General features: G+C 38.4%; 1 protein-coding gene across 5 annotated transcripts in view; it reads right to left on the reverse strand.

The window, feature by feature from the left end:
* The window catches only part of NCOA1 (nuclear receptor coactivator 1), a 175,322-nt gene that overhangs the window by 36,307 nt on the left and 125,644 nt on the right, over positions 1-13,371 (reverse strand). For all 5 annotated transcript variants that reach the window (XM_080683458.1, XM_080683456.1, XM_080683460.1 and 2 more), the window contains exons 12-13: positions 11,641-12,958; positions 1,371-1,551 (exon numbers count right to left, since the gene is read on the reverse strand). In XM_080683458.1, coding sequence (XP_080539584.1) covers positions 1,371-1,551; positions 11,641-12,958 — 1,499 coding nt within the window. The remainder of the gene's footprint in view (positions 1-1,370; positions 1,552-11,640; positions 12,959-13,371) is intronic.

Consider the following 13,371-nt stretch of genomic DNA (forward strand, 5'->3'; position numbering starts at 1 on the left):
AATTTTTAAAAAATCAAAGTATAGTTAAAAACTGATAGAGAAGAGGGTCGAGGTGACTTAAGATTCTTCATTATAGCTGCCTGGAAATCTTGGTCAACTTTCAGGAATCGTGTCATGACAACTAAAAGCTGCTGTAAGATTGAAATAAACGAGTCTCACAACTGATCCTATCAGAAGAGGGGTAAGACAGGCCAGGAACCCAGGCAGATTTTGAAAGTGAGCTGGTTAGTTTCTTTTAATTTCAAAGTCACACAATGGAATTATCACCACTGTGTGTTTTTTCCAACTTCAAAATGAGATAGGTGAAAATATGACAATCCTATCTTCATGAATTTGAAGTGTTATACTATTGTTTCTTTTTTTTTTTGCACATAAAGTTTATAGCTCCTTTATTCATTATCAAAACTTAAAAACATCAGCTATGTCCTTCAACAGAAGAATGGATAAATTATGGTTCATCTATACAACGGGATATAATACAAGTGAAAAACGAGATGCTATCAGACCACAAAAAGACATGGAGAACATCACAAGTGTTTCTTAATTAGGAGAATGCTAACATGCTAGAGCAGTAGTGAATTATTGCAACACAGTTGTCTCCTAAACAGTGCTCCATGGAAAATTCATTCTGTGGGGTAACATGTATTTCCTGAGAAAAGGAGTTCCATAATCAAGAAAGAAATTAAGTGAAAGAAATTAAACTCATTTCTTTAACACTTCTTAAAACCTGTAATATGCATTGTGAAATTTTAATGAGGAATGATGTATGTGCCATGTAGCATTTGATTCAGTGGACTTTAGCACAAAGTCCTTTTTTTTTGCAACTCTTAGGACTAGTGTTCAAGACACTTTGGGAAACAAAATCTGACCCAATTATTATATTTCTGAAAGCCCTGCTATGGAACGTTTTGGATAAGATTACAAAACTGCTTTCCTTAACATCAACTGTTCACCTTAACATTAATTACAAAAAGGCAGATGTTACAATGTAATTTAAAATACACAAGTGGAGCCGGAGTGGCTCAGTTGGTTGAGCATCATCCTATGCACCGAAAGGTTGCTGGTTCAATTCCAGGTCAGGGCACATACCTGGGTTGTGGGTTTAGTCTCTATGGAAGGCAACCAATTGATGTTTCTCTCACATCGTGTGTCTGTCTCTCTCTAAGCATGTCCTCGGGTGAGGATTAAAAGGAAAAATAAATAAATAAATAAATACACAAGTTGAGTGAAGGTCACATGTCTAAATGTAACTGTATATTATTTACAGTGGCGTTAATGAAAATATATTTCATTCTTGATAAACAATAGCTCTGTGCAATAACAGTGACTCATTAAACATTGAAAATGAGGTTTTTGTCCCCCACACATACTATTCAGCCTGGAAGTGGGTCGGGCAGTGGTGGCCTGAAGTGAAGCTGGCAGGATCTCTGACTTGATGGTTACACTGCTGACTGCACCATCCATCCTCTCTGTCTCACATAAGCCTGGCAACGGGGCTGCCTTCTCCAGCGTGGGTAATAACTGATCAAACTGGTCAAGGTCAGCTGTAAACTAAGAATGGAAACCAAAGTTAGAGAAAGTATATTCTATACTTTCACCAGAAACAATGTAGAAAAAAAGTTGCTCCTTTAAACTTCATGAATTAAATGTGGCTATGAAAGAATGAAGAAAGAAGAAATAATTAGAAAGACTGAGACCTCATTGAAATTACATGACCTAACTATTCCACTGGAAAAAATTTGAATGCTTATGATATTAATATACTGCAGGATATAAGATAATATACACATCATATTTATATAACATATCTCTGTATAAAACTTATGCGTAGGAAAAAGATTGAACTGGAAAGAAGTGTAAAGAGTACTGTGATAGTTATCAACAATAGTTATCAAGGGTAATTTTTTTGTCATATTTTTTCAAAATTTTGTGAAATGAATTACTTAATGATGGAATAAAAAATTACATACATATTTACATTAATATATTTGTCTTCCCCAGTACCTGTCTGAGGTTATGCATAGAAGAAAACTTGCCTTTATTTCACTGTATTATTCTTCTATGATTACTCTGAGATAAGTCATCAACATAAAATGTCTACCTATTTGTATTTCATTATTTAATTCAACTAAAACTTATAGTTCTAGATTGTATAAATAGAACTATTTGTATGTATTTTTAAATGTCTGTCTTCTTTTACTTAACATTACATTTCTGACAGCTTGCTGCATGTAGTAACTCATTTGTTTTTATTGCTGAATAGTACCCCATTGTATGAATGTGTCACAGTATATCCTTCTACTGTGATATATTTGGGGGTGTTTCCAGTTTGGGGCTAATACAAATAAAGCTACTGTGAACATTTTTGAATGTGTCTTTTGTTACAAATAATACTAACCATAAAGTAAAAAAATGACAAACTGAACTACATTAAGATGAAGAACTTCATAAAAAATCAGCAACAAGAAAAAGAAAAGGCACGCCACGAAACAGAAGATAGCTGCAAATATAAAACTAATAAAGGACTCATCCAAAGTACATAAAGCACAGAAAGAACTCTTCAAAGGCATTAGGAAAAAGACAACACACTGGGCAAGACGTTTGAGTAGGCAATTCACAAAAGAAGAGATCCAAATGACTTATACACATTAATTAGAGAAATTGAAACTATGAGATACTGCTACACAGACCCAGAATGGCTAAAAATTAAAATACTGATAAGACCAAATATTAGTAAAAATATGGGGCAACTAGAAGGAATTCTCACACACTAGGAAAACTGGACTTATCTACTAATGATGAAAACATATTATCTTATAATTCTGCAATTCCAATTTTAGGTATGAACTAAGCAAAAATGTGTGTGCATGTGCATCAAGACAGGTGTACCAGGATTGTACACAATGGCATTATTTAATACAGCTGTTACTTTTAAAGTTAATTTTATAGAGTGAGAGTTTTAATACAGTCATTATTTAAAACTGTTTTCGAGAACTCTGGCTCCCGGAAGACGGCTGCCGACGGGAAGGCAGACTGCAAGATAGTGTGTGAGTGATAAAACAAAGGGAGAGTGTGTGGTCGCACGGGAAGTGTTTGTTGGTGAGTTGAGGGACAGCTATACTCCAGGAGACTGTGGGGGACTGCTGGACGGGGCTCCCCTGACCGGGCAGCTCCCACTGCTGCTGGGATCCCTCCCCGAGCGACCGGCTCGGACTCAGAGACCACGCCATCTTGAAGGGGAAAGTGGATGTTGTCAGGAACCTGAAAAGCCCAGAGAATCTACAACTACGGCACCCACCGAACAGCTGCGAACCTCAGAACACTGGTCCCCAATTGGCGCAAACACGCAGATTCAGAGGAGCTCTACACTCCACCATGGGAAGGTCAGATTTTGCCTGGGATAAGGTGAGGTCTCTGGTCCCGGCAGAAGAGAGAAACGTGTGCACTGCGGGAGCTGGAGGACCAGGGGAAGTCTGCGCCTAGAAAAATCCATGGCTGTTGGGGCTGGCGTGATCTGTGAATGTGGAAGCGGGTCCTCAGAGCTGCTAACAGAAGGGAACTCTAAAAAGCAACCCATTTTGATCTGACGCAAAAGGACAGCCTAAAAATTTTAAAAGTGTGCCAGCTGCTTAGACCCAAGGAGGAAAAAAAGACTGCACAGACTTGCGCGCAGCCCCGGAATTCACACACTTACGCTGGCTCTTTTTTTTTCCCTCTTTAAATCCTTGCTTCTGATTACTAAGCCCAATACATAGGATCACCCAATTGGGGACACCCTAAGAGACTGCAGGGGAAAGTTGTTTTTCTGGAACCTGGGGATCAGAGCGGGGAATAACCATCAGAGAACCAGCTCTGGGGCAACCCACTCCCACAAACTGGTATTGAGTGCCACAGGGAAAGCAGGATCTAAGCACTGGCTACAGAGGACCTATAGACCCGGAGGTCAATCCAGAAACACTGCCACCCAGGGGTTGAATCACAAATTGACTCTTGTGTAAACACAAAAAAAGGAATACAAGAAATTAAGACGCACTGCCTGCTTAAAAATCAGGACTGGCTTACAACACTGAGGAGCAGTGGAACGCAGGGAACTGCAATACTGTCCTGACTAGGAAACAGGCGTGCCAAACAGAACAATAGAGGAAGTGAATGACCTTCACTACTGCACATTTTTATTTTTATTTTTTTAATCTTTTACTTAAGAAACTAACTTTTCCTCACTTGATTTTACCTTTTTAATTATTACATTTTTATTTTCAATCAGTATTATTACTACTACTATTTTACCATTTTTTTTAAAGTGTCATTTTATTTTCTCTTTCTTTTACTTTGGGATTAGTGTTCTGCATTCTATTTTCATCTTCCCTTTAGCATCATTTTATTCTATCTCAACTCTACCTTTATGCCATCACTCTCTTCCTAACTTTTCCCCTTTTGTTGTCCTGTTTCTCTTACCCTTTTCCTGCTTTAGATTTTCCCTATTTCTTCTTTTACCCCCTGTTAAAATTTCACCCTACTTATATATCTAATCTCTAATCCCTTGCTCCAAGTCCATAAACACCTCTCTCTTCTCTGTCTTCACTATCCAAAATATTTTTTTTCTCTCTGTCCTTTTGTTGTTGTTTGCTTGATTATATCGATTTTTTATGCTTGTTTGTGAGACTGTTTTGTTTATTCTTTTTTTGTTGTTTTGTTTTTTGCTTCTGTTTTCCCTCGCCTCGCTTGATATTAGTTGTTGTTTGTAGTTTGTATTCATCTCCAGGTACTTGTTGCTGGCATTTGTTGGGATTAGTGGCTGTTCTATTGGAGTTTTCTCCCCATATATGTAGTTTGTTCCCCTCTTCTTTCTTATTCTCTTCCTTTTCTCTCTTACTTTTTTTTTCTTTTCCCAATTTCATTTTTGCACTCCTTTCTTTTTTTCTTTTTTCTCGTCTATCCTCTAATTTGCCTTTCTCTGGTGGTCACCTTTATTTGGGGTTATTAATATCGTGAATACATTTCTATTCAGTGCCTTGTGGTTGTACTTGGTTGTGTTGTATTTTGTGCCGTTAAATCAATGCAGGAGAGAGAGAACTATATAACCAGACACCCGGAAAAGAGAGACCATGGGGAGACAAAGAAACAGCCCGCATCACCAGAAAAGGAAGTAAACAAAATGGAGGCAAGCAACCTGTCAGAGAAAGAATTCAGAGAAATGGTCATAAGGTGGCTGAAAAGAATGGAAGACAAATTCGACAATATGTGTAAGAACCAAGAGGAAATGAAGAAGAACCAAGAAGAAATGAAAAATGACATCGCTGCTGTAAAGAACTCAATAGAAAGCATCAAGAGTAGACGAAAAGAAGCAGAGGACCGCACCAGTGAGCTAGAAGACAAGGTAGGAAAAAATACCCAAGTAGAGCAGCTTCTAGAAAAAAAAATTAAAAAGCAGGAGGAGAGCCTAAGGGAACTTTGGGACACCACGAAACAAAACAACATCCGAATAGGGGTTCCAGAAGGAAAGGAAACTGAGCAAGGAATAGAAAACCTGTTTGAAGAAATAATGACAGAAAAATTCCCTGATATAGGCAAGAAAAAACCCACACAAATCCAAGAAGCTCACAGAGTCCCAAGCAAAATGAACCCCAAAAGACCGACGCCAAGGCACATTATAATTAAATTGGCAAACACCAACGACAAAGTAAGAATCTTAAAAACGACCAGAGAGAGACAGAAAGTTACCTACAAAGGAATTCCCATCAGACTAGCAACTGATTTCTCAACACAAACTCAACAGGCCAGAGGGGAATGGAATGAAATATAAAAAGTCATGCAAAGGAAGGGTCTGAATCCAAGAATACTGTACCCAGCAAGGCTATCAATCAAAATTGAAGGTGAAATCAGGAGCTTCACAGACAAAAAAAGGACTAAGGGAATTTATTACCACTAAACCAGCAATGCAAGAAATGATAAAGGGTCTGCTGTAAAATAAAAAGAAATAGGAAGAGAAGAAGGAACACAGGGGTAAAGAATAAAAATGGCGACAAATAAGTACATATCAATAATAACTTTAAATGTAAATGGATTAAATGCCACAATCAAAAGAAATAGGGTAACAGATTGGATAAGAAAACACGACGCATATATCTGCTGTCTACAAGAAACCCACCTCAGAAAAAAGGACGCACATGGACTGAGGGTGAAGGGATGGAAAAAGATTTTTCAGGTGAATGGTAATGAAAAAAAAGCTGGGGTAGCAATACTTATATCTGACAAATTAGATCTCAAAGTGAAGGACATAACAAGAGATAAGGAAGGCCACTTCATAATACTAAAGGGAGCAATCCAACAAGAAGAAATAACTCTGGTAAACATATACGCACCCAATACAGGAGCACCCAAATACATAAAAAAACTCCTGGAGGATATCAAGGGAGAGATTGACAGCAATACAATCATAGTAGGAGACTTTAATACCCCACTATCACCATTGAACAAATCCTCTAAACAAAAAATCAGCAAAGAAACATCAATCCTAAATGACTCACTAGACCAGATGGATTTAATTGACATCTTCAGAATATTTCACCCCAAAGCCACAGAATATACATTCTTCTCAAGTGCACATGGGTCATTTTCAAAGATAGACCATATATTGGGCCATAGGCAAAGTCTCCTCAAATTCAAGAAGATAGAAATCATATTAAGCATCTTCTCAGATCACAGTGGCATAAAACTGAAAATCAACTACAATAAAAATCCAAAGAAATCAAACACATGGAGACTAAACAGCATGCTATTAAACAATGACTGGGTTACCAGAGAGATCAAAGAAGAAATAAAAAACATCATGGCAACAAACAACAATGAAAACACAACAATCCAAAATCTATGGGACACAGTAAAAGCAGTCTTGAGAGGGAAGTTCATAGCTCTACAAGCCTACTGCAAAAAAAAAAAAAACAAAAACAAAAAAACAAGAAACAATGGTAATAAATTACCTAACCCTACAACTCAAAGAGTTAGAAAGAGAGCAACAAGAAAAGCCCAGTGTAAGCAGAAGGAAGGAAATAATAAAGATCAGAGTAGAAACAAATGACATAGAGACCAAAAAAACAATACAAAAGATCAACAAAACCAAGAGCTGGTTCTTTGAAAGGATAAACAAGATTGATGAACCTCTAGCCAGGCTCACCAAGAAGCAAAGAGAGAGGACCCAAATAACCAAAATCAGAAATAAAAGAGGAGAAATAACAACAGCCCCCACTGAAATACAAAGGATTGTTAAAAAATACTATGAACAACTCTATTCCAACAAACTGGACAACCTGGAGGAAATGGACATATTCCTAGAAAACTATAACCTTCCAAAACTCAATCAGGAAGAATCTAAACATCTCAACAGGCCAATAACTATGGAAGAAATTGAAGCAGTCATCAAAGAGCTTCCAGCAAACAAAAGCCCGGGGCCAGACGGCTTCACAGGGGAGTTTTACCAAACATTCAAGGAAGAACTAAAACCTATCTCCTCAGACTATTCCAAAAAATCCAAGAGGATTTCCTAGCTCCTTCTATGAAGCCAGCATCACCCTAATACCAAAACCAGATAAAGACAACACAATGAAAGAGAATTACAGGCCAATATCCCTCATGAACATAGATGCTAAAATCCGCAACAAAATTCTAGCAAAGCGGATCCAGCAGTACACCAGAAAGATCATACACCATGACCAAGTAGGATTTATCCCAGGAATGCAAGGGTGGTACAATATCCACAAATCAATAAAAATGATACATCACAGAAACAAATTGAGAGATAAAAATCACATAGTCATATAAATTGATGCAGAAAAAGCATTTGACAAAATCCAACACCCTTTCTTGATAAAAACTCTCAACAAGAAGGGAACAGAAGGATCATACCTCAACATAATAAAAGCCATATATGATAAACCCACAGCTAACATCATACTCAATGGGCAAAAACTAAAACCATTTCCCCTAAGAACAGGAACAAGACAGGGATGCCCACTCTCACCACTCCTGTTCGACACAGTACTGGAAGTATTAGCCATTGCAATTAGACAAGAAGAAGAAATAAAAGGTATCTAGATTGGAAAAGAAGAAGTAAAGTTGTCCTTATTTGCAGATGACATGATATTGTACATAAAAAACCCAAAAGACTCCACCAAAAAACTAATATACTTAATAAATGAATTCGGCAGTGTAGCAGGATACAAAATTAATGCCAAGAAATCTATGGCATTTTTATACACCAATAGTGAACTTACAGAAAGAGAGACTAAAAAAGCAATCCCATTTACCATCACACCAAAAAAAGTAAGATACCTAGGAATAAATTTAACTAAGAAGGTAAAAGACCTATACGTGGAAAGCTACAGGACACTGAAAAAAAGAGATAGAGAAAGATAAAAACAGATGAAAAAATATACCATGTTCATGGATTGGTAGAATCAACATCATTAAAATGTCCATACTACCCAAAGCAATCTATAGATTCAATGCACTCACCATTAAAATACCAACGACATATTTCACAGACCTAGAAAGAACTCTCCAAAAATTCATCTGGAATAAAAAAACACCCCGAATAGCCACAGCAATCCTGAGGAAGAAGAACAAAGCAAGTGGGATCTCAATACCAGATTTCAAGCTGTATTACAAAGCCACTGTTCTCAAAACAGCCTGGTACTGGCACAAGAACAGACATATAGACCAATGGGATAGAATAGAGTCGTGGTCGGCAAACTGCGGCTTGCGAGCTACATGCGGCTCTTTGGACCCTTGAGTGTGGCTCTTCCTCAAAATACCACGGCCTGGGCGAGTCTATTTTGAAGAAGTGGCGTTAGAAGAAGTTTAAGTTTAAAAAATTTGGCTCTCAAAAGCAATTTCAATCGTTGTACTATTGATATTTGGCCCTGTTGACTAATGAGTTTGCCAACCACTGGAATAGAGAATCCAGATATTGACCCAAACCACTATGCTCAATTAATATTTGACAAAGGAGGCATGAACATACAATGGAGTCAAGACAGTCTCTTCAATAAATGGTGTTGGGAAAATTGGACAGATACATGCAAAAAATGAAACTAGACCACCAACTTACACCATACACAAAAATAAACTCAAAATGGATACAGGACTTAAACATAAGACGGGAAACCATAAAAATACTAGTGGAATCCACAGGCAGAGAAATCTCAGACATATGCCGAAGCAATTTCTTCACCAATACTGTCCTAGGGCAATGGAAACTAAAGAGAAAATAAACAAATGGGACTACATCAAAATAAAAAGCTTTTTCACAGTAAAAGAAACCATCAACAAAACAACAAGAAAGCCCACTGTATGGGAGAACATATTTGCAAATGTTATCACTGATAAAGGTTTAATCTCCAACATCTACAGGCAACTTATACAACTCAATAAAAGGAAGATAAATGATCCAATAAAAAAATGGGCAACGGATCTAAATAGAATCTTTTCGAAAGAAGACAGAAGGAAGGCCAAGAGACATATGAAAACATGCTCAAAGTCACTAATCATCCGAGAGATGCAAACCAAAACGACAATATGGTACCATCTCACACCTGTCAGAATGGCAATCATCAACAAATCAACAAACGACAAGTCCTGGCGAGGATGCGGAGAAAAAGGAACCCTCGTGCACTGCTGGTGGGAATGCAGACTGGTGCAGCCACTGTGGAGAACAGTATGGAGTTTTCTCAAAAAAACTAAAAATGGAACTCCCATTTAACCCAGTAATCCCACTTCTAGGAATATATCCCAAGAAACTAGAAACACCAATCAGAAAGGATATATGCACTCCTATGTTCATAGCAGCACAATTCACCATAGCTAAGATTTGGAAACAGCCTAAATGTCCATCAGCAGATGAGTGGATTAGAAAACTATGGTACATCTACACAATGGAATACTACACTGCTATAAAAAAGAAGGAATTCTTACCATTTGCAGCAGCATGGATGGACCTGGAGAGCATTATGTTAAGTGAAATAAGCCAGGCAATGAAAGAAAAATACCACATGATCTCATTCATTTATGGAAAATAAAGAACATTATAACCTGATGAACAAAAAGATAGATACAGAGGCAGTAAAGCACCAAACAGACTGTCAAATTACAGTGGGAAATCTGAGGAGTGTTGGGGAGGGGGGGAAAGAGATCAACCAAAGGACTTGTATGCATGCATATAAGCACAACAAATGGACACAAGACACTGGGGGGGTGGGATGAGGGCATGCGACAGGGGGTAGAGGAGGCTGGAAGAAGGTCAATGGGGGGAAAAAAGGAGATATATGTATTAATATATTTAATATTTTAAACAATAAAAATATTAAAAAAAAAAACGGTTTTCAGCTTAAAAACATGACTTTTAGCTTAGTTGTACTAAAAAACACGAGAGAAAGCCCTATCCTCAAAGAGCACACAAATAACCAAAACAGTGTTATTACAATAGTAAACAGCCCAGGCACTGTCAAGTGCAGAGGAAGGACATGGCTAACTCGGGCGACTGGGGAAGGCTGTAAGAGATGATGTCTGATTGGTCTGTGAAGATGGGTTCAATAGACACAGGAAAGGGGGCAAGGCAGAAGATGCTTAGAAGAGGGGCTTATCCCAGGAATGGCAAGGACTTCCATGTGCCTGGAGTACAGTATGCCTCCTGAGGGGAGAGAGAGCTTTTGTTAAGATAAGAGAAGAAAATAAAGCTGGTTCAAGAAAAAGGACTTATGCATACTAATTTTGAATCTTGTCTCACAATGGAGAGTCTTACTGATAACCTGCTTTGTCAATACATTTTCAGCTATTTTATGGATGTCTATATTCTGTGTAAATAATTTGTAAGCTCCTAAAGAGGAAGGACCATTATTTTCTGTTTTTCTTAAATTCCTTCAGTGTCCACAGCAATTATTCAATACAGGAAGCTGCCTGTTAATTTTTACCCACCCTTGTCCCAACCTAAGCATAGAGGTATTGATTCCATAACAATGTATGCAAAGATTTATTGACATTTGCTTCTGCTTCAGGGCATGTTACATACCCTACTACCCAGAATATTCAAGTCCTTATTCTGACAGGGGTTGAGTATGGTTAGAATCAGATGAGAAGAAAAACAGCCTTAGAAAATGTTTCAAAAGAAATGAAACAGCAAAACAAGACAATATGGGCAGCCTCATCTACCTTTTCATTTCTCTCCCATGTCATTTACATCAGAGTTTCCCAAACATAGCTACACATCACAGTTCTCTGGGGGAACTTCTTTAAAAAATAGATTTCTGGGTTCTATATTCTCAGATAGTTATATTCAACAGCTAAGGTTGGGAAGAGAGAGCAGGAAAGGTATTTTTTAAAATCTCCAAAAATGTGAACTCTTGAGTCTATAAATAGAAATATTTACTTTCTTAGAATGATGCCTTAATGTTGTAGCCCTCCAAAGTTCCAAAGAAAACTTCTGAAGGCACCCTATCATTATTCAACCATCGATACCAACCTTTTAACATATGGCCAATGGATAGGGCAGAACAGCCTGAATCCAAGTCCGGTTTATGATTGGGGTAAATTAAATGAAAAGGAAAAAATAACTAGCAATGTTCATCCTATGAAGTGAGGTTTACCCACCTGGTTCTGGGACTCCAGTTTAATTTCCTCAGGGGCAGGTTTGGTCATTGGGGTTGGGTTTGTGTTACAAGGGTCCATCTGTTCTTTCTTTTCCACTTTCACCTTTACATCATCCAGGCTCAGGTTTGGAGTTGATCTTAAATCTTTCTCATCTTTGTCTAAAAGGTAGCGTAGGAGCTGATGGTCTTTTGATTCCTTTTTCTTTGAAGCATCCATTTCTAGTTTTATGGAGTTCCCTTGCACCTGTCCAGTCACTGACACAGAAGCAGATGCACTGTCCTTTTTGTCAGGTTCGACGGACAAGGTGGTGATATCCGAGGGGCTCCCCTCCTGCAGGAGCCGGTGTAGAATTTTGTGCCTTTCTGTCAGTGAGCTGTGAGAGGAGGGGCAGGAACCGCCTGAAGAGTTAGCAGAGGCAGAGTTGGAAGTGCCGGTGCAAGACAGTACCTCTTTGCAACTTGTGTCTATGTCAGCATGCCGTAACTGCTGCTCTGCAGTTGTCGTCAAAAGCTGCACTAGTTTGTGACTGGTCTGAGAGTATTTGTTGTCTCCGTCTGACAGTCTGTCGTTGTTATGCAGAAGCCCAGAATCCAGAGGTTTGCCATCACTAGAGCTGTTGTCAGGCTGAATCATTTCATTTAAAATGGATGCAATCTCTTTGTTATCTTTGGACTCAGCTTTTGCTGGCTGCATATTTAATCTGCTAGGTGAACTCTGTGAGCTTATCTGTCTGAGGACTGGAGAACTGGCAGAGAAGCCAACCGAGTTATTGGGTCCTTCACTCATACTCTGCAAAGATGTTCCTGGGATGTTTGAATAAGATCGGCTACTATTATTACAGGCAGTACTTGTCATGCCACCAGGGGAGCTTAATGTCGGGATATTAGGAGGAAAGGAATTGTTTGGCATCCTGGGCCTCGCTGCCAATCCAGGACTAACTTGTCTCCTTGGAGACATGAACTGTGCGAGGGACATTCCTGTACCTTCCATAGGAGAATTATTGAGGTTTAAAGAGGGATTAGTGCTCTGGGAATTGGCCTGCCCCTGGTTTAAGGCAACACCGGCTACAATCTGACTTCCAGGTGAGCATCCAAAACTCCCTTGGCTGTTGCTAGGATTGCTGTGACTGCTGCTATGAAGGTCTGAGCTCTGCTGGCGGTTTACTCTGGTGGATACCATGTTGCTGTTGGATGGTGGTAATGAGGATGAACGGGCCACCCCATGAGCTGGAGAGATAGTAGGGTTGATGGAGGGGTTTACTCGGGGAATTGACATTCCAGAATTAGTGTCCTCTTGAGGAGAAAGACCACTGTGTTCCCTAGGGGAGAAAAGACATTATTATTCAAACATCTTTACTGGTTTCCATGCAAATATTTTTGTGATGCATATTATAAAACAAGACCATTCACCAAGGAAAAACAGTGCACTGTTATTATTACTGTGAAATATTAGCAGCACTTAATAGGAAGTAGAGCCATGGTCTTGTAAAGTGGATAATGGTTTCTATTATATGGGAACCAAAATCTTTCTTGGCCTTGGAAAAAATATCTAATATATATACTTTTTAAAATTTAGTACAAATAATTAGCATTATAATAATTTTGGTTGAAAGATAAACTTCCCACATCTCTGCTTACAAAGCATTTATTCATGACTCCCTTGTTAGTGCTTTTAAGTATTTCAACTCTAAAGAGGAAGATTGGGTAAGGAAAATACTATGTCACTGATGTA

The sequence above is a fragment of the Plecotus auritus genome (assembly GCF_963455305.1).
Source record: "Plecotus auritus genome assembly, chromosome: 8".
Taxonomy (NCBI): Eukaryota; Metazoa; Chordata; class Mammalia; order Chiroptera; family Vespertilionidae; genus Plecotus; species Plecotus auritus.